Below are 25,634 nucleotides of genomic sequence, written 5' to 3'. Positions count from 1 at the left end.
CTGCTCTACAAAATGGTAACAAGAAGGACCTGACTTGGTGGTGGTTGAGGCATCCCTGCAATGGTGTCAGCATTGAGTTTGACTTGAGTTTCTCTAATTCCTTTATCCCTTGTCTCTTCGTTCCTCATTCTGTCCTTTTCCAGCTCTTTCCATTTTTTCCTTAGGCCGTCAATCCACCACAGCCTTCTGGCTTTGCGCTTTAGTGCAGTGATGGTTAGTGTAGATTAATGAATCTTCTTACTCTATCTGGGACAGGCTCAGAGGGTGTTGCAGTGTTTTCTGTCCCCTGGTGCCACAGGCTATTTTCACGCACAAAGATATTAATAGATCTCACCAGGTTAAGCAGTGAGCCGCCTGTAGCAGCTGTGTGTGTGTGTGTGTGTGTGTGTGTGTGTGTGTGTAAGGGTGAGGGAGGGATGGAGAGAGTGCATTAGAGAGTCTGTTAGTTCTGTAAATTGGACTATATGTGGCCTGATGTTCTCTCTGTGCTCTCTGCAGAAGACTGCAGTATTTTCCAGACATACTTGATACTGCACTTCTAAAGACCTCCAGCTTATTTTTGTGTCCATTAAGTATATTTGTAGAATTTCTAGATAAGAGTGTATGATGTGCTTATGCCAGTGCAATGAGCTGCAAATGTTAAAGATGGATTCAGGGATTTTTTTAAGCCACTCTTTTTTTATATTTCTCTGTATATTGTCAGCTGTCAGTACATATCTGCTTAGAAAAAAGACTCCAGGCAACATCCAACCAGCCAGGACTCTTCTTGCCTTTCAGTCAGATTGCATTTCTAGCCTACACAGCATGTGTGTATTTTTGGACAGAGCACTGAACTGAGGAGCTGAGTTTGTTTCTGTATTTTGAGTTTTTAAATATTCTATCTTTCACTAGCATCACTCACTTAAGCCTTTAAAGCCACAGAAAATCTTAATCTGTGTTTGGATTGTTTTTTTTTTTTTTATTTGGGTTAGTGCCGATCTTGTGGCACTCAATACGCAATATAAATTCTATAAATATTCTATGATCTCCCAGTGTCTTTATTTATTTCAGCAGATTTCTATGAAAATTGGGTCTTAATTTTGGCCAGCGTTTAAGTAAATGTCACCCTCACCTTTCATAAGGCTGAACTTCCAAAGTGTATTTTTTTTTTCCTCAAAGCTACCTATTCATACATAATTGGTCACTGCATTTAGCCATGGACAGAGCCGTGTAGCAATGACTGCATTTAGCTATGGACAGAACCTCTTGGAGACTGTCACGCCGTCACAGATCTGCCGTTGCATCTATCAGCTTGTGAAAGCAAGTAATTAGTGTCTGTAATGAACTCAGAAACTACACTGACCTAACAGTTCCTCATGAGCCATTGATTGCTCTTGTAGAAGCAATTTACATTTACATTATTTACTGTCCAGTGTCACCCAAATGAGGATGGGTTCCCATCTGAGTCTGCTTCCTCTCAAGGTTTCTTCCTCATATCATCACAGAGAGTTTTTGCTTGCCACCGTCACCACAGGGTTGCTCATTAAGTACAAAATAGTAATTTTAAGCTTTATTTTTTTTTTTCCATTCTCTGTTTCTAAACTTCAGTAAAGCTGCTTTGAGGCAATGTCCATTGGTTAAAGCGCTATACAAATAAATTCAATTGAATCAGAATAAGAATCGAAAGCCTAATTTACTGTGACAGTTCTGTCGCTCAGTAAGATGGGATCATTTGAGCAGTGTTTTATGTTACAATCTTGTTTGTTTATGAAATAATGCCGACGTTAATTGAAGCAGTAATTACCATATCATAGTTAAAGTTCTTACATATTGTTATGTGAAGGTTGATGCACTGCATTGTAGCAGGATCTTGTCTCATGCTGCTGAAAATGAATAAGATCAAGCTTCCAACTAAGTATTGAGTTTTTCCTCTAATGCACAGTTTGACTGTAATCACATCACACTGATATTCATTGTGTTGTAGGTGATCATTAAGCAGGAGCCAGGAGAAGTGACTACATCGACCACTTCACAGCAGCAGCCTGGATCCACAGCACCAGCGCAGCAGCAGCAGCAGCAGTATGTGACTATGAAAGGAGGACACATGATTGCTGTGTCACCCCAGAAAAGTGGGGTGGGGTCAGGAGGTGGAGCCACACCTACCAAGGTGACCGTTTAGGCAGTTTTCCATACTCTTCATACATCATATATTCGTTGAATAAGTGTTGATTATTAGTGCAGATGACTTGGATTCTACCTAAACTTGCTTCATTTTTTTTTTTTACCTTAAAAAATTCACATTTTAAGGAAGATTTCAAAACTCCATCAATCGTGGATTGATATCTTTGTGGTCTTTAGAAGGCAAGGGCTTCACATTTGCCCAAATGATTGAGAGATACAGTTTGTTTTATATGAATCTGTTGTTATTGTAGCCAGCCATTATTTGTCAGTTTGAGCCTTCTGCCCTCAAACTACCCACAAATTTGTATTAAAAATGATTTGTTCTGTACACTGGAGAGAATTACCAATGCACCAGGCAGTATACTGGTTTTCATCTATTATCTTTGATGGTTATGTGCCAAGTAACAATCTGCAATCATATGTGTTGTACATTATATTGCCAAAACTTTTGGGACACCCCTTCAAATCATTGAATTCAGGGGTTGGGCTTGGCACCTTCATTCCAGTGAAAGGAACTCTTAATGCAAAAAGACATTTTGGACAATTTCATGCTCCCAACTTTGTGGGAACAGTTGACTGTGCACCAGTGTACTTTTTTTGACTGTTTTCTTCTTTTTCTTTTTTCTCTGTCCTCTCTTTGTAGATGGTGGGGATTCCTGTTGGCTCTGCCCTGCAGTCTGCAGTAAAGCAGGTGGCCATTAGCAGCGGGCAAATCCTGGTTGCAAAGTCAAGCCCTGCTGTCTCCAAGGTAATGGGGCAGAAGCAGGTGGTGGCGCAGGGTGTGGCTAAAGCAATTGTCAGTGGGGGCGGAACAGGTACCAGCAGTGGGGTGTGTGTACAGCAGGTGCACTCTGGTGCCAAATCGACAGGAGGATCAGGAGGCAGTGGCAAGGGTGGAGGTCAGTGTTCAAAAGTCTTTTATGTCTCTTTAAAGCAATGTACAGTCATGTCACTCACACACATCAGTGTGATACTGTAGGGCAATAAAATATACAGTTAATTTTCAGAACTTTAATTTAAATCACATAACTGCTGAATATTAGCACAAATTGAAAGGAAATGGCTTATCAAAATCTGTCGAAGACAACCATTCAAACTATTTCATTCATTCAATCCTTTATAGTTTCAATTAAAAGAGTAGATTAGATGTAGAGATGCTGAGAGATGATGTAAACAGCTCTTCTTGTCATATTTATGAAAGTTGTGTGTGTGTGTGTGTATATATAGAGAGACAGACACGCTCTGTATTTTGGGAACAGACAAAGTGTGAATATGTGAGCGAGAGAGGAGAGAAAAAGACTAAGGGATGTGAAAAAGCTAAGAAATAAGGGAATGAAAAATGTGGGACCAGTGAGAGGAGTGTTGATTAGGAGAAACACTATCACACTGTAATATTGCTCATTCTCTGTGTAATGTCAGATGGAAATTGGATTACATTGGATAAATGTTTCTAGGACAAGGAAAGGGGTGTATTTGTTTGAGTAAATGAATATATGTTGGTGTGAGGAAAAAGCCCAAAATCTCTGTTGTATACTACTTGTTTAGCTACAAAATTATCCTCTTCCTCACTGGATCTGGCGTTATGTTTGTAATATTAGATATTTATGTATAATATTAAGGTTGACAGAATGGTGCAGTGTTGCCACCTTACTACTCTCAGGTCTATGGTTTGAATGTGTGCTTAGATTACTGTCTGTGTGAAATTTCTGTACGTGGTTCTCTTCATTCCTGTTAGGGTTTCCTCTAGGTTCTCTGATTGTCTTCAATGTCAGTTGGTGGATTGCTGGATAACCCTAGGTGTGAATTAGTGTGTTGTGTCTGTATGGTGCTGCAAGATGAACTAGGGTCCCATTGAGGGTTTAATGCATGTGTGCTGGGATAGGCTCCAGATTCTCTGTGATCCTTTCCACTGCTTACTGACAATGAATGAATAATAATGCATTCTGTTATCACAAACTTCTTTTCTTGCAATTGTGTTGTCTGCTTTCTCCTCAGTAATGGCAACGCTACAGTTACCGGTGAATAACTTGGCTAATTTGGCCAACCTGCCTCCAGGCACCAAGCTGTACCTGACCACGAACAGCAAAAACCCATCAGGCAAGGGCAAACTCTTGCTCATCCCACAGGGAGCCATCCTGAGAGCCTCAAATAGCGCAGGTCCGTGTACACACACATACACTTCAGTGCCATATTCTTTCTAACACTAATCCTGTTGGCTCTGTATTTATTCAGACTATTCATTTATTCACTGCTTTATTAACCCAGAATATTAGGAATTCAAAAGAGAGCAACAGAGATTGTGATTGAGTAAAGTCTACCCTCACTCTCTTTCATTTTGGGGGAAATTGGATAAAATTAACTGAAAATTTTAGTGGAGAAAAGTGAAAATTGAACGGTTTAAACACTTATGTTGTATAATTGGTGTATTTGACCCATTTTCTGGTCCTCTATACAGTATACTTAACAGAAGAAGAAGTGTGGGTCACTTTCTAGGTCCTCTTCCCCAGCAGTCAGCATCATTTAATTTTAGTGGAAAACCCTGATAATGAATTGTGAGATTGTTAGAGCTTAGTGTGAGTGATTATTAGAGCTTGACTTGACCTTTTGGCTGGTAATTCCTGTTAAGCTTGTGGTTCTGTGGTGAAATCATAGAACCAGCACTCAGTATTTTTTCTTCTCTCTAGGGCACCAGTCTCAGAGTTCTTCATCTGGTTCTGCTCAGTCATCCGGCAGCAGCTCTGGATCAAGCAGCCTGCCCACCAGCCTGTCCTGCACCTCATACATACTGAAACAGACCCCACAGGTGACTCTCACATCCACACTGCACATTTTAAATTCTAGTCTAGTGTTCATAATATTTATATTTGCAACATGATCTACTTTTATGAAACGCACATAACATGTTTCATTAAACTTTTGCATAAATGCCTCTTAAATGTCCCTTGTTTCTAGTTCTGTTTAAATGATCTATGATTAAGGGTTATGTGTGTTAATTTCATACTAAAAATATTAAGCCGTTATTATTATTTAGCATTATTGCAGTCACTTTTTGGTCTCCTGAGTGCTACACGGGCATTATTACATACAATCTATTATACACCTTTGCCATCAAACAGGTTCAGCCCTGTCTCTCGCAGACTTTGCATAACTTTGCGTTTCAGCAGTTCTTGCTGGTTTGTATTAAGCTTGACACCAGTGCAGCAGAGTGTAGCTCGGCAGTGCTGTCTCATTATTTGTCATGTAAGATCTTCCTGACTTCTCTAATGGCTGCTGTGGAGAGCAGTGCTCCTTGGCAGTCACTTTTGTATTCCTTTATGTCTAGCACGATCATTGTCAACTTGTAAAAAAAGTGTATTTTTCGTATACGCCCCATATATGCTAAGCGTATATGTTTCTGTGAAGCTGCTTTGTGACGGTGGCCATTTAAAAAAAACAAAAAAAAAAAAAAACAATTGAATGGAATTATTTTGAGGTTACGTATACTGTGGCACGTTTGCATTAGCATTTAAATTTATGTATGAAATCTTTTGGCACAACAATGAAGCTGTTGCCTTTCTCAGTCACACTAAAATTTGAGCTTAGACAGAGAACTATATGTGCACCTGAATTTCTATGCTTTATCTTAATTTTTGCTTGATTTAAATGTTCTGAATAATGGATATCAATACCAGTACTAATGTAATGATTCACACTCACTGGCCACCTTATTAGGAACACCATAGTAATACTGGGGGGGACCACACTTTTCTCTCAGCCTTTCTTTAGAAAAGCTGCATAGATTCCTCAAGGTGTTAGGAACCACGTGTCCATAAATAGATACCCGCCATCAACAATACACGGATAAAAAGTCTCATTCAGACAATGCTTGATTAATATCAAGTAGCCCAGTGTTTGCCTAGAAAACATTCTCCACATACCTCTACCAGCCTAAACTGCTGACAGACAGGTTGGGTCCATAGATTTATGACACTGACACCAAATTCTGACCCTACAATCTGCATGCCGCAGCAGAAGAGCGTAAGGTTTATCAAACCAGACAACAGTTTAATATCTTTAACTGTGTAGTTTAGAAGAGCCGGTGTCCACTGTAGGCTCAGATTCCTGTTCTTGGCTGCCCAAAGTGGAATCAGGTGTAGCCTTCTGCTGTTGTAGCCCGTCTGTCACAAAGTTGCCACCAGTCTGGCCATTATCCTTTTGGCCATTCAAATCAACCAACAGTTTCCGCCCACAAAACTGCTCCTCACTGGATGTGTTCTTGTTTCTCACACCATTCTATATAACCTATAGAAACTGTTGTGTGTGAAAATATTAGAAGATCAGCAGTTTCTGTGACACCCAAATCAGGCCATTTGGCACCAGCAAACCATGCCATTCTGGTTTTTGACCTTAACTGAACGTGTTGATCTACATGATTTTAAGCATTGTGGTGCTGCCACACGATTGATCGGAAAATTACAAGAATGATCATGTATACAGTTATTCCTAATAAAGTGGCTGGTGAGTGTGTTGTATATAATTCTATAGACCCGTTTTGTGCCGACATCACAATTATGTCAGAGCGCTAGCTGGCAGCAAAACAAAGATTGTGGTGTTGGTCGCCTGAATCGACAGAGTACAGGCGCCTATTTGAAGTTTTGTCACATACCTGCTGCCACTGCCAGACAAAGAAAAAAAAGATGACGAAAAACGAGCGGACTGAACAGAAACTATCGCCAGAAATTCTCGCATTTGCAGCGCATACTTCATATCAGATAAAGTTAAAGAAACTATTGTTTTTTTGTTGGTATTGTTTATGGTTTGGTTGCGTGTCTAAATATTTCGTATACATGCCCACCTGATCAGAAATTGGTGGACAAGTTAAATGATTTCTCATGTAACGCTAACTTTTCTCATGTAACATTCCCTCTCTTATACACACAAATACACAGACACAACCAAATGGCAGATAACATTAACTGTATGTGTATACTCTACTGAGTCCTTTTGTTATTGATCTTCCCAGGGCACATTTCTAGTAAGTCAACCAGGGGGTTCCGGGAAACAGAGCACAGCCAGTTCCACAGGTCATGCCGCATCTAGTCCCACCTCCGTTACACAGCAGGCCATTCGTGTTACAGCAGGACAGAAGGCGGCCATCTTGGCTCAGGTATGTCTCATGAACCAATCATTATTATAAAAGAGATATTGGGAGTGTTTTTTCCCTGTCCAGGAAGCAGAATGAAAAATACACATATGAGTGGAAGGCGGGTCAAATATTGATAGAAGCAGAGATCTAACCATGTGATATTCTTCATGTTTAGATCATTAGGAAATTTGGTAGAAATAGAAACCAGTCTATGCCTATTTTTTCAGTTATTCTGTAATAAGCAGCCCATTGGTGAAAGTAGTGTTAAACATTTAATATGGTATTTGTAGTGGTGGGCAAAAATACATAAACTACAATTAAGCTGATAATGATATTGTTACTGAGTTGATGAATGTTAGGTAATGTAAGGTACTCTTTAAAAATCACATTGTAGACTGCATTAATCTTAAAAAATGAAACAGATTTATTTGGTTTTGTATAACTGTGCCAGAATATTATATATTTCTCATAATTGTTGGCGAGAGTTAAACATTTCTTTGCCAATTTTACCCCCAGATTAGCTGGTAGCTTGAGTGAAAAGACTAATAAGTGAGCTTGCAACATCGTTTAAAACATTTTACAGTCATTGAGAATGACTCAGTTCATACAGAATTGAGTTGGTTAACATGCAAACCTTTTCATTTCCTGTCTGATGAGTGCTGTTCCACACACTTGTTAGTGACAAAGTATTTACCATATTTAAAAACAATGACCATAAAACCAAATACATTGTGATCAGATACCTTTTGTTCTAGCATTGTTTACTTGCAATACATATTTGAGATATTTCCCCTGTCCCTTTGGTGTTAGACTGGTTACACTGGTAATAAAATCTGAAAGTTTTATTGTTGGCAGGAAGTGTTTGCAGAAGCCTGGCTAGCAAGTTATTCATAATGGACATTTATAATGTTTGTTGCATAGTATAGGGAAGTACAGTGGAGGTATCAGGCTGTAGTGGTGTATAAACTCCCACATTCTATTTGCCTGTTTTCTTATTTTCCCTGACACTTCTGTCAGTTGAATCAGCTTATTGATCTTGCTTTCTCGTCCTCTCATTCCTCTCCCCTTCTTTCTCCTACGGTGTGCTTCCCAAGCTCATTCTCAGAGCTCGGAGTCTTGATTTTGTTCTTTCATTAAGTCATTAGTCATTACCTTATATTGCAGAAACCACTGAACTGACATTGTTACAGAAAAGCGAACATGCTCTTCTCCACAGAATAACAGATTTATTTTTTTTATTTTTTTATTCCTTGCTCATTGAAACATGTAAACATGTTAGATGATAGTCTCACAGTGAGTTGAACATCTAAACATGAGTGTCAGAGAGACCCTGACAAGAAATACACAAAGTGGGAAGAAGAAAGAAAATCCTGATCAAATGCCTTCATTTCATATTACAAAGTCTCTGAAATACTTTATTCTCTTTTGTTTCTATTCAGCCTGGCAGGGAGTGTAAATGAGACGCTGGTAGAAATTTGTCAAGCAGATCTGTTTCTGCCAGAAAGTGCTATTGGTTGCCCACGTGCTAATCATTATGGCTGTGGAGGCGCAGAGAGCGGCGTGTTGGCTGTATTTAAAGCAGTTGTATTTTTTCAGAATGTCTAAATGATGATCTGGGAAAAATTTGCATACATGACCCAAAGGAAAGTGCGATCAATTGTGACAGCAATGAAGCAAGGGTTGGAAGGTGATTTTTATGGAGCTTTATATAGGATGATTAGAACTTTAGCTGCTTTTCTTTTCTAATGACTGAAATTCTCACAGCCCCTGTGACAAATTCAGCAAGAGGTCAAAACCATACACAGTCAATATTAAATATATATATATTCTAGCAATTAGTGAGGTAGAACATAGACACACAAGTTATGACTATTTGCTGCCTCAACTGTCATTTCAGACTAACTTTAACATCACCCAAGCGTCACCCCCCCCCATTAAACTTTAAAATTCCAAAACAGACGCACAAGAACCAAGTTCATTTTCAGCACGTTTTTATTGGTTGAAGCTCCATTGAAACTGTCTGAGGTGTCATGGTGTGTGGTCTGATTGACAGGTGGTTGGTGGCTCCCAGGGCTCTCAGGTAAAGCTGTCTGATGGATCGGTGAAGACGGTGACTGCTGCACACCTGTCCAAACCAGGCAGTACCACTTTGAGGATGACTGGGGGGCTCATCACAGCCACTACTTCAAGTTCACCTGCTGCTACCTCCAGTTCACAGCAGGTGAAATATACACTACTCACAAAAAGTTAAGGATATTTGGCTTGTGGGTGAAATTTATGGAAAATGTAAAAAGTTCACGCTACAGTGATTATATCATGAAAGTAGGGCATTTAAGTAGAAGCATGCAATGGTGATTTCCTCATCTCAAACAATTTATTGAAACAAAAGCCAACAACAGTGGGGGGTACACCACAACAAAAAATATCAATGTCTCAATAATTTCTCATGTGCCCTTGACCATCAATTACAGCTTGACAACGACGTCTCATGCTGTTGACGAGACGACTTATTGTCTGTTGAGGCATGGGATTTCACTCTTCTTGAAGGGTGGCCCTCAGGTCATGGTTCTGGTGTGCAGGGTTACAAGCCTCTACATGGCGACTCAGCTGATCCCCTAGGTTTTCTATGGCATTCAGGTCTGGAGAAAGTGAGGTCTGGTACCCCAGCCTCCAGCAGCCGTTCCCTAATGATGCGACCTCAATGAGCTGGAGCATTGTCGTCCATGAAGATGAAATTAGGCCTGTGTTGTTCATGCAGGTGCACAATGACTGAATTAATGATGTTATTCAGGTAGTATTGGCTTGTCACTGTACCATTCACAAGATGTAGGGCAGTTCTGTATTGAGTAGACACACCTGCCCAGACTGTAACACCACCACAACAGTGGCTGATGCATAGCGCTCTCCTTGACGACTCCAACATCGACTTTCATCAGAGAACAGCACTGAGGCCCACTGGTCCCTCGTCCAACGTATGCAAGATGCCTGGTGGTGTGGTCAGGTACCCTTGCAGGTCGTCTAGCACGCAGACCACACTGATGTCAGACCATTCGAAACCGTTTACGTGACACTTGGGTGCCTCTCACCTCCATAAAATGTGCCTGGAGTTGAGTGGCATTCATCATCCGGTGTTCCGCAGGGCACTGTTCACAATGAAGCGGTCATCAACATGAGATGTGGCCAAAGGAAGTCCACTTCTATGCCTTTCTGTGACTCTTCCAGTCTCTCTGTATCTCTGTCACAACCTGCTGATGACACTCTGTGACACTCTAAGCTCAGTGGCCACTTCCCTCTGAGAACATCCTGTTTGAAGCCTCGCAATGGCGAGGTACTGTTGATCAATTGTTAGGTGTCGTCTTGGTCTCATGATGTCAAAATGTGAACAGCATGATGAAGAGGACAGTTTAAATACCAATTCTAATTGAACCAGAAAATGTATTAGTCGATTCATGGATCAAACACCAGTTGTGAATTTTGCCGTTAAGCACCTTGTTAGAGAACAGCAAGTTATTCAAAATGTACTGAAACACTGAACAGTTGGACATGTGCATTCAAAAGTGTAGAGAAGGTCAAATTAAGTTCACCTGTAAAGGTTATAGTGCAATTTAGGTGCATCCTGAAATTTCACCCGAAAGCCGAATATCCTTAACTTTTTGTGAGTAGTGTATGTTCATGGATTGGATGTGTGTTTAATGTGTGTTTTGCATGTATATATTAGTAGTGTTCAGAACACAGGACCCTTCAGTTTAAGTTAACGGTGGTTGTAGAAAAAGAGGAGGCACTAGAATGTGCTTTTGCTGTTTATTTTTGGCACTTATAAAATATGTCTGTGAAGATTTTCAGTCATCCAGGTGCAGTTATCTGGAAGTTGAATCATGTTTTACTACTCATCCAAGCAGCTTCTTCAGTCTGAGGGAAGTTGCTAGGATTCCATGAATTTGTATTGTACTAATGTTGGGAGTAAGGGGAGTCATATAGGATGTAACAAACACAGAGAAGGAGAGTAATGGGAGAGTACTGAAGTATTAGGGGTAACAGTCAGCTGGATGGGGGAGTCCTTAGGTGTGGCTTTCCTGGGTGGAGAAGCTGCTCAGATGAGTAGTGAAATGTTTCAGTCTAACTAGAAAGAAGTCCAGTTGACATGACTCAACTTCCAGATACACTTTTCATATACAATATTTTCATCCTTTATTTCCTGTGTTTTACTGATGTCTGTCTTCTATTGCATGTATTCATTCTCACTTTTTTTACACACTCTTTTTTGTGTTTCACCCTCCAGACAGCAGAGGTTGCTGGAGTGTCCTCTACTTCCTCAGGTACTAAAGCAGCTGCACAGCACTCTGTACTGATGGCAGCCAATCAGGCTGCAGTAATCAGTGCTGCAAAGAGCGCTAGCTCAGCAGCTAACGTAGCAAAAAACACAGGCGCTGTTGTATCGGTGTCAAAAAGTATCAACATGCCGCTTATCAGCCTGTCAAAGGGGGCGGGGACAACGGTAGTGAGTGTACCCAAGAGTGCCAGTCCCTCATTGGTCAGTGCTGCATCTTTAATGGGAGGAGCTACTGTCAGTGGGAAGACGGCGGCTGCAATTTCAGGTGACTGACGGTTTATCATCATCTAGATTAGTGTACAGGTGATGTTTGTGTAAAAATATCAAAATATATATATATATAAATAAAATACAAAATAAATGAATGTGTGTGTGTATATATGTGTGTGTGTATGTGTGTATATATATATATATATGTATGTATATGTATATTTAAATGAATTAGTAAAAAGTATACTATTAAAGACAAGGCAAGATGTTAATTGTTAAACTTGGACAATGATTACGAATCTTATTTCAAGTATAAATTTAAGATTTAAGTATAAAGTAAATTGTCTACTACTAAAAATTGCCTGTCAGCAACAACATTTTTTCTTGTGTGTGTGTGTACGGACATACCTATGTATTTTTAACACCTTGTAGGCATGTTGAAGCTACATTCTGGGCAGTCAGGCTCACAGCAGACAGTGCTCACGATTCCAGCTAACCAGCTTAAGCAGCTCAGCATCAGTGGAGCATCCACAGGGCTCCAGACCATCCTAATGCCGGTGGGAAAAGGTGATGCAATCTCCCTCATTCTCTGTAGTGTGGATACTGTAACCATCCTTGTGGTAGTTGCACATAAACAACGCACTAAAGGGAAATAAACTAAAGCATAGAGCACAAATAAGGTCTACAACCAACAAGAGAGACAGTAAGAGTTTTGGGTGACTTTTATCACTGTGTCTCATCACTGTGCAGTACAGTGCCTTTTATGCATTACTCAGTGATGTACTCCTGTCTGGTTTGCTTTCTGACTAAATTTCAGATTATTCAGAAATTTCAGAAAATTCAGACTGACAAAGAAAAAAAAGGGAATGTTTAAGGAGGAAAAAGACAGAATGTAAGAAAAAACTTTCAGTAACTTGTTTGCATGAGTGTGTGACTGTGACCGTTCACATTCATCACATTCAACCTCATGTTCAGAAGTAATTATCGTATACCTGCCATCACTGATGTAAATCAATAAAGATCAGCTGTCTCTGTAGGATTTTCCTGACATCATCAATGTTTCATTCGACTTCTAAAGCCATGGTCTGCAAATAGCTTACAAAGCATGTACAGAATCTCACTGTCAAAAGGTATCGATTAGGAGAGGGGTAAAAAAAAAAAAAGAAAAGAATTTCCTAAATATTAGATGTACCATCTAAGACCATCAATATTTCAGTTTCCAAAATATGAAATGACAATATGAAAACCTTTCAGGAATGCTGTCAAGAGACTTATTTGACAAGCTACATGTGACCATCACATGTCACAGCTACTTGTGACTCTCCTATTAAACAAATATGAATCAAATTAAATTAATCAATATGCAAGTTGGGCTGACCTTTTTTATTTCAAAATTGTATTGTATTGTTATCTGATGAGCCGTAATTCTTTTCATAATTCTAAAGATTTGTTTGGTACAAAAACTAAACAGCTTATCAATCTAAGAATACCGTACGCACCATGAAACAGGGCGATGGGTGATCTTCAGTTTGGATTGGGGGTTTGGTCAAATTAGAGGGAATGTATAATTTCAAATACCAATTTATTTTGGCAGGAAACCTGCAGGCCTCTGTTAAATATATGAGAGTCTTTAATAAAAAATCCAATTTGTAGACGGACAAAAACATTATTTTAGTTGTCTACCACAGTGTTTTTGAGTCAAATTTTAATCATGAATATGAGCTCAAAGTGTAGATTTTCAACTTGAGCAGTGTTGAGCACTTTTTGTATGTGGTCTCCCTCCCTCCTTTGTAAGGGACCGAAAGTAACTGAACAGATAGTGCTCAGCTGTTTCATGACCAGGTTTGTGTTATTCCCTAATTATTTCACTTACAAGTTTGCTGCTACATTCTTAAAAGAAAATAATACACTGGTCAGCTCCAGAACAACAGAAGACAAAATGGCGTAGACATGTACTGCTGCCAGCGAAATTGGTTTCCTTATAGTTATTGATGAAGTGAGTCAAGACAAAAGCAGGAGGATAAGGGGCTATGTTATCTGCTCAGATTCAGCCAAATGGTACATTTGAAGTCAGGTCCATTGGAGCACATTGCAGAAGGACAGTGTCCCAAAGCATACTCTGAAATCAACCCAAAGAAGTGGATTAATCTGTAATGATCAAGACTGTTTCTTGACCTGAATCCAGTTCCAACATGCATTTAATTTACTGAAGGCAAAACCGAAGGCAAATTGCCCTAAGAGCAAGCAGGAACAAAAGACGGCTGCATTAAAGGCCGGGCACAGCATCACAGCGGAAGAGTCTGGTGATATCTATGGGATCCATACATCATGGAAGGATTTGCAATAAAAAAAATAATAATTACAGTTTCATATATGATCAGTTACTTTTTCTACCTTAAAAAGTAGGGGACTAAATCTAAAAATCAAAGTCTGAAGTTTGTTTTTGAATTTGTATTATATAATTTCAACACTACACTGTGGTAGACCGCTACAATAGCAGCTGGTCATTGTCCAAAAATGTATGGACATGACTACACGGCATTATATTTCAGTTGGCCTTGTAGTACTAAACTTCCTTTTTTATAAACTTTTCCTTTTTCTTAAATCATCTTCATACCTCTTTAAAAAATATTATCCTCTTCCTTTATCAACTCTTATCTCTCTCTCTCTCCGTGTACTCATTTCTTTTTTTAAAAACCAGTTGGGATTAAAACTCACTTTGCAAGAGAACAGGGTAAAAATTCACAGTGTGAAGCCATCTTACATATTTAGTCCTGAGAATTATTCATCCTACACACTTCAGACTCTGCCCACATTCCCTCCAACAGCCAGTGAGAGTTTGCAGGTTTTAAGCCCACATCACTCTCTGACCCTATAAGACTAGAAGTTGAGTTGGAGTGTATGTGTGTGGTTGTCTGTATAATGTTCTCTCTCATTATTTCGCTTCTTAATTATTTTTTCTGATGAAAAAAACATTTTGGTCAGAAAATACCCAAAGCAGAAACTAGTGTACTTTTCTGTAGTGCTCTGGTTTGTGTTCTCCATGAAATGCCACTATTGAATCCATTCTTTTCCCTTCTCACATTCACCCTTTCATCTCTCCCTCTCCCTCACTGGCTGTAATTACAGTACAGATTGATTTGTTCCTCTGTCCAAAGGCAACATGATAGCCAGTTCTGACTCTGTGTGTGGGAAGGGCACATGAACATCATAGTGTTAGATGAGCTGTTTCCTGTAATGGCCCTCACAGTTGCCATAGTGATAAGGCTTAATAGAGAGTGTGGGGGGGGGGGACCGTATGTCATGTATGACACAGATTCATTGGAAAGCTTCTGAAAAGCTGGGACCTTCTAAAACTGTGCAGAAACCATTAAGACTTACAGTAATAACCTGTGTGTGTTGTACAGTAGTGCAATCTGGCCCTAAATCTGCATCCAGTGCTCAGAGTGGAGTTTCACCTTCTTCTACTGCACCTCTAGCTCAAGGTGAGACACACATGCAGTATTCTGTTAATTGACGGATTTAAAATAATTGATGTGTATAGAGTTACTTTCTGCTTTGCCTGCATCTATAAATCTGTACTAAAACTGATGGGTTTTTTTTTTTTTTTTTTTTTTAACACTCCACTGTGCCTTGTTTTTGTTTTTCTTTTGTGTAGTGAAGACAGAACCGGGATTGTCCAGCTCCTGCACTACCCCAGTAACGCCCACATCTACCCCTTTATCTGCAGTATCTACCCCCCTGCCCACAGCCACCTCTGCTACTGTTAAACTTGAACAGGGCGCAGAAACCACGACACATGAGCTTGTGAAGTAAGAACGGTCACAGGATTGCGACAACACATGAAAAACCAAGTTAATTAGACCCACGTACCAGCCTACAACACACAAAATCAAGAAAAACAGACACCAATCCACTTCAACAGTAAATGAATTGCTTTCAACACTTGTGTGCCAACAAGAATCTACAATTCATTTATTAGACAAAATCATTAACATGCCCACATACCGTCATACAAGTAGTCGTTATAGCAAGTTCTTGAGGAATGAGAATTCTCATCCTTCACTCGGTTCATGCATTCCTCGAGAAACAGAAATGAGGCAGACACTGACTCACCAGTACAGTAGCAGCTTTATGCTTGTAATAGGGTACTGTACAATTTGGAACCATTTTCAAACATGAATTTGATTTGTTGCAGCCCCTATGAGGAATCGGCGGTACCTCTGTTGTCAAAACATCGCGCGTTCATTGGGGCCGTGAGCAAAGCTTTCACTACTCAACTGCTCAGCTGAAAGCCTGCCTAGATTTAAGTTGACTGAAGTGGAGCATATTAAAAGGATCTACTATAGCATGTTCCTACAGGACAAGTAACCTGATGTAACATCCATGGTTTTAAAACATTACTTTCACTAGAGAGCTAGACAGTGGCCGGCTTGAGCTCACAGAGCAGTACCAGTGAGCATGTTCATTAAATTGAGCCTGCTATGGTATTTTGCTAGTACAGAGCAGTGTATGCAGAGAAATAGTCACACATGAGAGCACTTCACATCTGCAAGTACTGAGTCCCACGTGCTTGTTTTTGCCAGGTAGCAAGTTCAGGTGCATTTCATGGCATGTTGTGCACTTTTTCTTTTTTTTTTTTTTTTTTTTTTTTTTAATGCTGACTGATACTTAAGACCACCATTCTTCCCTCTATGGGATGCTGTATAACCTCTAATACATAATAGATGAAGCAACCACTGTAAACAGAGCTCAGTGACTCATGATGTTCCTGACTGCTTTATACTATGTAGGAGACTCAATTTGGTATCTGTATCGATGAGCACCAAAAACATACTCGTACTCTTAAAAATGGTATTGAAAGTATGCCTCTGTGTTTTAAAAGATGCTTAAAGTCAGTTCTCCCCCTCTCAGAGGTGTAAAACTCCCCCTCTCTATCTGTAAAACAATATTGCTCGATAATGTGTTGGCTACGGATAAATGCAGGTTATTGGCAGGCACATTGGCATAAGGAGAAAGTCTCTGCACACAGAATACATCAGCATTATTTTAGTGTAACAAAGAACTCTTAAAATGGATGAGCTACATCCCCAGAGCTGTTCCTTCAGTCTAGTGGCATTTACAGTTTTGTCTATTGCAATTAGAGTAAATGTTGATTAGAGTAATTGCTGTTTGTTTTTATTGCCTTGTAACAAGACAGTTGTTAATGATGGGCTCTTCTCCTTCTTCTCTCTCTCTCTCTCTCTCTCTCTCTCTCTCAGTACGGAACATATTGAAACCATGTTGCAACTTTTGACAGCTGCAGTGAAGAAATTTCCATTGATTGTCCCAGAAAAAAGTGAGCCACTTCTCCCCTTCTTGCTCATATTTCAACTCAAAGTCTCAATTGCTGTGCACTTAAGTGTCTATGAGATTCTGGGAACAGGTTGTGTTTTTTTTTCACCTGTCTGCTTTGATTTTATATATGAGTAATCATTTGTGTGCTTGTTCTTAGCTGAAGATTCCCACCCCTTCTGTGCTACCTCTGTGGAGCAGTACTATTCCTGGAACATCGGAAAACGCAGAGCCGCAGAGGTATTTTGTGTGTGTGTGTGTGTCAGTGAGAGAGAGGATCTTTCTCTTTCTTTCTCAGCTTCAGAGACATGACATTGCACTTTAATATGATTCAGGTCAGCATAATGTCAAATCTTTGCCCACTCTCGTCTTCTGTCTTATTTTGTGTGTGTGTGTGTGTGTGTGTGTGTAGCTCCAGAGGGCAGTAACAGTGAAACGTCTAGTTCAGGATATTTTAGACAGGAACCCACGACTGCAAGCCCTCAGCCCACCTAAAACCAGGGAAGTGGTCCAGTGGTGCCGTCTCCGTGGGTACACACCCCCTGACCCTGAACCCCAGCGAATAGAGGAGGACTCCATAGAAGACATTCTCACACAGATAGACAGTGAGCCAGGTCTGTGTCTATTTGTGTGTGCACACGTTTGTGTGTGTGTTTTTGTGTGTCTACATAGTGAAGGCCAGTATAAATGTGATATTTAAAACACACACTTATGATGATATATGTGATTGATGAGTACTGGCAATGTTATTAGTAATATGCTAATTTTTATGTAGCAAATTTTTAATAGTAACGAAAACCTGTTTATGTGATCAGTTACATACAGCTACATACCAGGTAAAATGAAGGCTGAATTGTGCTATAAAAGGTAAATTTGTCAAATCATATTAAACTGCTGCTCATGTCCTAAGGATGAAGATGTTTGGAGAGACACAACAGAGGATGCTAAGTAGCTTATTCTGTTAATATGAGCCTACAGAATTTTGTAATTGGCTAGTGCACTTCTAATTGCCAAGATAAGGGAGATTTCTCTTTTTCACCCACAGAGCATGTACAGTTTTGCCCTCTTTAACTTGTAAAAATTAAGATCTTCTGACCGTGTTCCCTGTGCAAGCATTTAACTCATGCTACTTACTGTTACTCATTTAGAATCTTTGTGTACATTTGCACGGATGCAGCCTTCACCTTTAATGTATGTTCTTGTTGAAAAACTTGACAAATGCAAGAACAGGGGAGGTAAAAGGCATCCAATTAACCTTTTGAAGCAAAACAATGTGGCAGGTTAATGTCGTTCGGTACAAAAGGCCATTATTTGCTGAGACAGACACTATTTACTACTCGACTGCCTGTTTAATGCAGCATACAGTGAATTTTGTCTGTAGAGTCAAGATTAAATCTGCTGTAACCGAATGGTCCTTAACACTGAGGTTAGGCAGCACAGAGATGAGAATGAGAACTGGGCTTTTCCAGTGTCCTCAATACTCATTAAATGATATTATGATTGTTATCTATGCAGTAGGGAATGCTTGATTCAATTCAGTTGCTGAATTGAGAGCATTTATCCTGACCTTCGTTCATTAACTAATAGCAGAGGCCAGTCTTTTTGAATACTGTGCAGCTTAGTGCCTGTGCATGTCTGTAAATCCGCATCTGTAGAGACATGGATTAATCAGTAGGGCTTTATAAAGCTGATGCTGATCCTCAAAATACATTTCTCCTATAATGATTAAATCTTTTTTCCATGTGTGAAAGCATGTGCATTTATTTTTTGTGTGCATGGAGGGTTTGTGTGTGTTTGAGTGTTTGATCCCACAGGCTTTCTAAATGGATTGAACCCCCCAAGTTTAGATTTGTAATATATTTAGTAGAAAGATTACTCACCACAAAGATTGGCTTTTAAAAGATTACCTGCCTCGTAACCATTTACTAACTTGCTGTTCAGTTCAGCTTACACTTTCTAAAACATTAAAATGACATGCATGACATTAAAGGCTGAGCACACGACTATTTTGAAATTCCATTTTAGTTTAATTTGTATAGCACTTTCAACAATATCATAAAGACAGAAATATATAAATTCAGAATATACAATTAAAATTGATCCCTAATGAGCAAGCCAGAGCCGATGGTGGCAAGGAAAAACTCCTTAGGCTTATAGAAAGAACCCAGATTCAGAAAGAACCCATCCTCATCTGGGTGACACCAGATAGTGTGATTATAAAACTAACTGCTGTACTACAATATTTCTAGGACCTAGGATGATAAAGGGGACCTTTGATATTAGCCTGTAGTTGGACTGCTGACGTGGGTCGAGGCCAGGTTTTTTAATTAGGGGATTGATTACTGCATGCTTTAATAATTAGGTACATAGCCACTGCTAAGGGATGAATTGGTTATTTCAAGAAGAGATTCAGTTGCTGTCTGTATTATTTGTTTGAAGAAACATGATTTTAAAGAGTAAAACATTCTAAATGCTGATCTGATACAGTGTTGTTATATACAGGGTGTGAAATGAAATTGTCTGGTTCATGTTCATGGTTGATGGCGTGCATCAACTTCGTCTAGGTGACGTAGGAAAGTGCTTCTAATAAAAAGATCATGAATGTGACGTAACATTAATTCAAGCTACACTGAATCATTATATAATCTGTAAGAACTGTGTGTGTGTGTATACAGAGTGTCCTTCTACTCTGACGGATGGTGAAGAACTGTGTCAGCGTCTTGAGCAGTTGCAGAGGATATTGAAAACTGAGCCAGAAGAGGAAGACACAGAGCCTGTAGACATTGTTGCTGTTGAAGAGGTCCAAAGCAGAAGGGTCAAGGTTAAGCAGGAGCAGGAGGAGGCAGAGGACGAGCCCAAATTCTTTCTGGGGTTATGTCCATCTTCCCAGTTTATCAGAGACACAGCAGAGCAGGTGATTAGCATTCAGACAATCACTCAATCAGTCTGTTCTGTTATTACTGCATCTGTCTGCAGGAGACTTCATTTAATGATCTAGGTCTCTCTTCACTCTTCATCACATCTCTCTCAGATTGGTGTGAGTTTCCAGCCAGTTGAAGTGGAGAGGAATGTCTTTGCTCCAGTAGTGGAAGCCATGATTCTCAAGGTACTGTTTTTTGTTTTTTTTTTTTGGAAAATTGGTGTTAACTTTTTGTGTAATGCTGAACAAATGAATCTCCAATATCTCTTCATTCTGTCTGATTAGTTTGTTTTGACTTCAATCTCATTAGTTCTCAAATCCATATTTGTTGTAGTAATGACACAGATGTGCTTGAAAGTGTGACAGTTATCTGGAGAATTCCTTTATTTATGAGCCAAGTTCTCTCATGGTTCTGAATATTTTTAGCACCGACACCAGTGACAAAATTGAGGATGATTAAGCATGATGTATTCAGTGCACTCGTCACCACACGCACTGCAGAATTTCCATTAGGCAAGATGTGACCCTGGTTTGCCTTCATGGTGATTTTGTTTCTTGCGTAAATTTGTTTTCACCTACTTAATCATAGCAGATCCTATTGCACATACATGTCCTTCTCCAGAGCCTCTGTGACATGACTGTGCTCATTACAGTGATGCTGCTCATTACAGTGATGCTGCTCATTACAGTGATGCTGCCACTGCCACAGTTGAATGACAGGAATCTGTCTGTCTAAATGCCCAGAGGACCCATACATTTTGAAAAAGACAGTCAACCTTTGAATTCTCGCTTGAGGAAGAACCCTAATTCTAAAAACTTGCTGAATAATGACCAGTATTTGATCTTCACTGGGCTGTGTTATAATCTGTATTAAAGCGTTTGTTTATTTCTAGGCCACACAACAGTTTGCCAGCGAGATACTGAGAGAATCACTAGCAAATGCCTATGGGAAGTCACCTCAAAACAGGTATGTGCGACCCTCTTGTATACTCATCAATCCAAGCATCATCAAATATATTTGTGTTCATTCTTATTGTTGTAGATATATTTCCGAACGATTGCAGTCTTATTTGTTCCTGTATCTAATGGTCTGTTAACCTAATGCTTATTGACCTGTTAAGGTGTAGTCGGGGAGGTCAAACAATTTTGGAAGTTGTCTCAGTATTCATAATTTCACTGTATGGCCAAACGTGAACACCTGATGTGTGTGCTTACAGCAAATTGCAATAAAATGAACTGGGATCCCAAGATGGTGGTGTCTAGAAGGAGAAGCTATGTATATAAAGCAGGAGCTAACAGAGATAAGCTTATTTGTTATTCAGGAAATGAGTGTAAAGATGGGGCTGAGTACTTAGTCTGCATTTCTGTCTGATCTCATTCTCAGGAGGAGGGTGGCTCACACACAACCCAGATTCTCATACATAGTCACACAGATCTCCATCTCTGCCTCAGTCGCTCCCACTCTCTCACACACACACACACACATACATCATCTGTTCGTTTCTCTTATCTCTCACACAACCAGGCTGTCAGCAAAGTCGTGCTGTTTTATACCTCTTAAATCTTCACTACACTGATTCCTGCAATTTATTTCATCTTATCACAGATCACTGATCGTATATCACTGCTAAATACTCATCAAAACTTAATTTCTGCTTACTTAGAGGTTATTAGATTTTGATTTTGGTGTATCTGTTTGTTTTTACATGGATATGTTAAGACAATTAACTGATTGTTCAGTAATCATAAAAAATAGTTTAATCTACTTGGAACATAAGGGATTCAAATAGTTTTGCTTCCTGTGCTGATGCAGCATAAATGCATAAATTACAAATACATGCATAACAATTAACTAAATTGACTTCATGGAGTGAATTAGTTAGTATATATAAAGGTATAATTATTTAAGACCATGTTTGCCCAAAAATTCAAAAGTCGATTGGTTGAAAATGACCAAAGTGGCTAAGATGCTATTTATGATAAGCTGGGAAGGTTGTATAAATATGCTAAAGCTAGAAAACCAGATAACAAAGCATGACGGAATACCCTGTGGTCAAATGATATGGTTCATCCTGGGACATAGCATTCCCACCGTTTCTCATGTTGGCCACAAGCGTTCCCCACGAGCCAAATTTTTACATCAGAACACAAATTATGCCATGAGGCCATCACAAGATATGCAATGGTCTTAAACATCTTGTTGTTTTTAGTACAAATATTTTATGGCTGAAATTTCCAAACATCACTTCATTAATTATATTATGTAAGATATTATGCAGACTACTTTTGAGGTAAGGAACATAATGAAGGCTGCTGAGTTTTGCACGTCTACTGAAGAAGGCAGAATCTCTAGGATATAAATAAAACTTACCCAATTTCCTTATGGAGCTGCACAAATTGTACCAAAGACTTCATTTCTCACATTTCTTTCCACTTGCCAGTACTGTATGTATTTCACATTCTTTAGAGATTTGTACTATTTTCTCTGGAAGGACATTGCTTGAATGAAGTGTCATGCATGCCAAAAGTAGAATTAGTATTTTACAGTGAAATGCCATAAGGAAATCTGTTTAGAAAAAACCCCCCAAATATATCCAAAACAAAAAGTTTTCAGTACTTATAATTTATCTTTGTAACTTCTAACTGCCTTTAAAAGCCCTGTTATTTTATGATTTTATAACATGTACATGTATCTTTATTTCTATTTGTTTCTCACCGGTTTCCTTCACTCCCTTTTTTCTCCCAGGGTTCCCAGAGAAATCTCAGCCATGAACATACACCAGGCTGTCGGCTCAATACCCACCTGCGATTTCCTCAGTAACAGGTACGGCTATCTTCCTTATTTTATTTCATGCAATGCTTATTCATAGCTTCTTGTGGAAGTCAGGCTAACAAGTTTATTTTGTGGCCTTTAAATATTAATAGTGAAAATATTGAAGAAATCTGGTTTAATGGCTGTACATGATTGTAAATAAATAATTCAGGGGATTGAGGATTTTATTTTTCCCCTCTCGTTGGTAGGTACATGGGGTTCCTGCTGAAAGACGGTGGCCAAGACTGACAGTGGATTTGGACTTCCAGAGCTGCAACAATAAACTTACATACAGATGCACAGATTACTGGCATGCCTACTGTAACCTTCCAGCAGTGAATCAGTGTGAAACGTACAGAGGTTAACCATTCCGACACGGACGTCGCATTAACAGGCGAAGACGTGTTTGGATGGAGTGAACCGGATGTGTCGAACCCTCTGATGGTTAAAGATCAGAACAGGAGTTATCACTGTCGAGTTTAACAAGATCTGAACCTGTTCAAACCGTCTTTCTCTATGTTACAGTATTTTGTTTGGCTTTCAACATTATCACAGTCAGACCTAGACTGCACTTGGTAACACTATCCAGCTCTGTACTGCATCTGGTCCTGTGTGACTGTTTCTCTGGCTGTTAGACCTACACAAGCAGAGCAGGGGAAATTCCCTCAAAGTGTTAAATGGGTTTCAAAGCAGAGGCACTCGAAATACACTCCATGGACCTGCTATGTTTGTCTAGTTAGTTAGTCTTAATCTCATCTTCATTTCACTGTTTTCTACAGAGACGGTTTTAGTGCATTTCTGAGTAGAGACTGCAGAGTAGCAATACTAGTGATACAGAATGGTTATGGTAGTGGTATCACTGTTGTACTTACGTATTCACTGGTCTTAATCTGTGGCTTACTGTTGTAGGAGAATCCACAGTTAACCAGGAGTCCAGTAATCACATGGTGTGTTGTGAGAGTCTCTACCATTCACTGTTTGTTTTGGGAGCACTGGGCAGCTGACATTAGAATGCTGGTTGGGTTTGCTTTTTGTCTATTGTTGTGGTCTATAAAGTCTTGACCATCATCTTCAGATTAAAACATTGCAGGATGTGTGTTTAGGAGTTGATGAATTATACAGTGAAGAGAAAATTCCAGTGTTGTAAAAAAATGTATTTTGTGACATTTGCTAAAGCATTTGTTTTGTTATGAAGATGGCTGGTACTTGCTAAGTCTTAATATTCAGGTGCTTTTATGTCATTGTATACACAAGCTTTTCTCGCACCTTGTCCTACTGTATCTCAGCATTGTATGGTTTTGTGTGATCAAACACACCTTGCTAGTTAGTCACTATATACGCTATGCTGGAGATAGAACAAAGCTAAATAAAGCAGCAGTTATCTTTCTATCACCAGAATGGCAGTTATGTGTTCAGGAGGAAAGATTCTGGGTGCAGATGGCTCATTTGTGCAGAAGGTGGTGTTGAGTTTTTTTAGAAGAGTGCAGTGTTTTGTAGGATGAAATTTAGCCAAACGTGATTATGAAACTAATATGGCAGTTAATGGACTCGGATGTGCCTGGCGAATTCTCTTGGCTTTCATTCCATTTTTGTTAACTTAAATAGCATTTTAGTCTAAGCAGTTAACGTCAGCATTACGGTTGCCTGTGACAGCTGATACATCGGAGTGCAAATTTGCATCGCTTTAGGAAAAAAGGGTGAAGTAAAAAAAAACTGAATAGGATCTCGGTTCAGAGGTTTGCAGCTCTCTTTCTGAATGTGATAAAAAGAATTGTAAGAACCTCTGTACCCACCCTCCTTTAGAACTACCTCCAGTCTCTCATATACTCTAACAGGATGTTGAATCGTCTAATATTTACCCCACCGCTCTTCCTGAGTGTCCAATCCTTGCCCATTTCTCCTTGACACATCTGTTATGAACTCTGCCACATGTCAGACACTGCCTTGTTCAGGTGGGTACACTGCGAAGATCATGGCAAAATGTAGACTTATTGCCTTTGGTTCTTTTCAGGTTTTCTGTTGATGTATTGTCTTGTTACAGAATACACTCATTTCATTTTTTTTTTTTAACCTTTTTGCACTCAACTATATCATATTCTACATTCTTCAATGTAGAAGTATTGAACCAGCAATGCGTCTGTCCAGTGTGTCCATGTATTTGTATATGTATGTCTAATTATTGGAGTGTGTGGGTGCCAAGGTTTGTTTGCTCTGTGACAGTTGTATATTTTTGTGTATGCACGTGCTCTGTGCACGAACAGACTTAACTAAACAGTCATTACCTGTTTAAACAATCTTAATGTATTGTAGACATACATGACCAATTATATTTTGCCTTGTTATGTAACTAAAATAATGACTATTCTTGTATTAAAATGGTAGATACGCCACTAAAAGTTTACTGAGATACTGTATGCAATGTTTGTGTGAGTGGTGTCATCAGATTTTCTCACTCTGAGCAAAGAAAGAGAGGATGATGGCGAGACCAAACATTGTTGGATGAGTGCAGTCCCAGTTTCTCTCTCGTCTTGCATTTGCAGGTTTGGGGTCATTAATATTGACAGCTTACTTAATTAATGATTGAGCAATGTCTAAAATCTTTAGCAACGTTTGTGTTTTCCAGGTCTTCGTGCTAAATGAATACCTGTGAAGATTAAGGATGTAAAGACTCCAGCTCTCAGTGCTTTAACTGCAGGGAAGAGATGTTCTTGGACAATATACTCACACAGACCTGGCATTTCTG

General features: G+C 39.4%; 1 protein-coding gene across 2 annotated transcripts in view; it reads left to right on the top strand.

The window, feature by feature from the left end:
• Positions 1–25,305, top strand: part of yeats2 (YEATS domain containing 2) — a 39,484-nt gene extending 14,179 nt beyond the window's left edge. The window contains exons 14-31 of one of the 2 annotated variants that reach the window (XM_058418095.1): positions 1,964–2,146; positions 2,804–3,059; positions 4,156–4,317; positions 4,845–4,963; positions 7,163–7,306; positions 9,339–9,506; positions 11,565–11,880; positions 12,258–12,392; positions 15,233–15,310; positions 15,484–15,637; positions 17,087–17,163; positions 17,320–17,399; positions 17,572–17,773; positions 19,835–20,073; positions 20,191–20,265; positions 20,973–21,046; positions 22,826–22,903; positions 23,101–25,305. In XM_058418095.1, coding sequence (XP_058274078.1) covers positions 1,964–2,146; positions 2,804–3,059; positions 4,156–4,317; positions 4,845–4,963; positions 7,163–7,306; positions 9,339–9,506; positions 11,565–11,880; positions 12,258–12,392; positions 15,233–15,310; positions 15,484–15,637; positions 17,087–17,163; positions 17,320–17,399; positions 17,572–17,773; positions 19,835–20,073; positions 20,191–20,265; positions 20,973–21,046; positions 22,826–22,903; positions 23,101–23,140 — 2,580 coding nt within the window. In that variant the 3' untranslated portion in view covers positions 23,141–25,305. The remainder of the gene's footprint in view (positions 1–1,963; positions 2,147–2,803; positions 3,060–4,155; positions 4,318–4,844; positions 4,964–7,162; positions 7,307–9,338; positions 9,507–11,564; positions 11,881–12,257; positions 12,393–15,232; positions 15,311–15,483; positions 15,638–17,086; positions 17,164–17,319; positions 17,400–17,571; positions 17,774–19,834; positions 20,074–20,190; positions 20,266–20,972; positions 21,047–22,825; positions 22,904–23,100) is intronic. The other variant, XM_058418096.1, reaches the window with a different exon arrangement.
• The last annotated feature ends 329 nt before the right edge of the window (positions 25,306–25,634 follow it).

This window comes from Hemibagrus wyckioides, linkage group LG20, assembly GCF_019097595.1.
Source record: "Hemibagrus wyckioides isolate EC202008001 linkage group LG20, SWU_Hwy_1.0, whole genome shotgun sequence".
Lineage (NCBI taxonomy): Eukaryota > Metazoa > Chordata > Actinopteri > Siluriformes > Bagridae > Hemibagrus > Hemibagrus wyckioides.
Note: the sequence above shows the minus strand (reverse complement) of the source record. Positions and strands in the feature narration are given on the sequence as shown.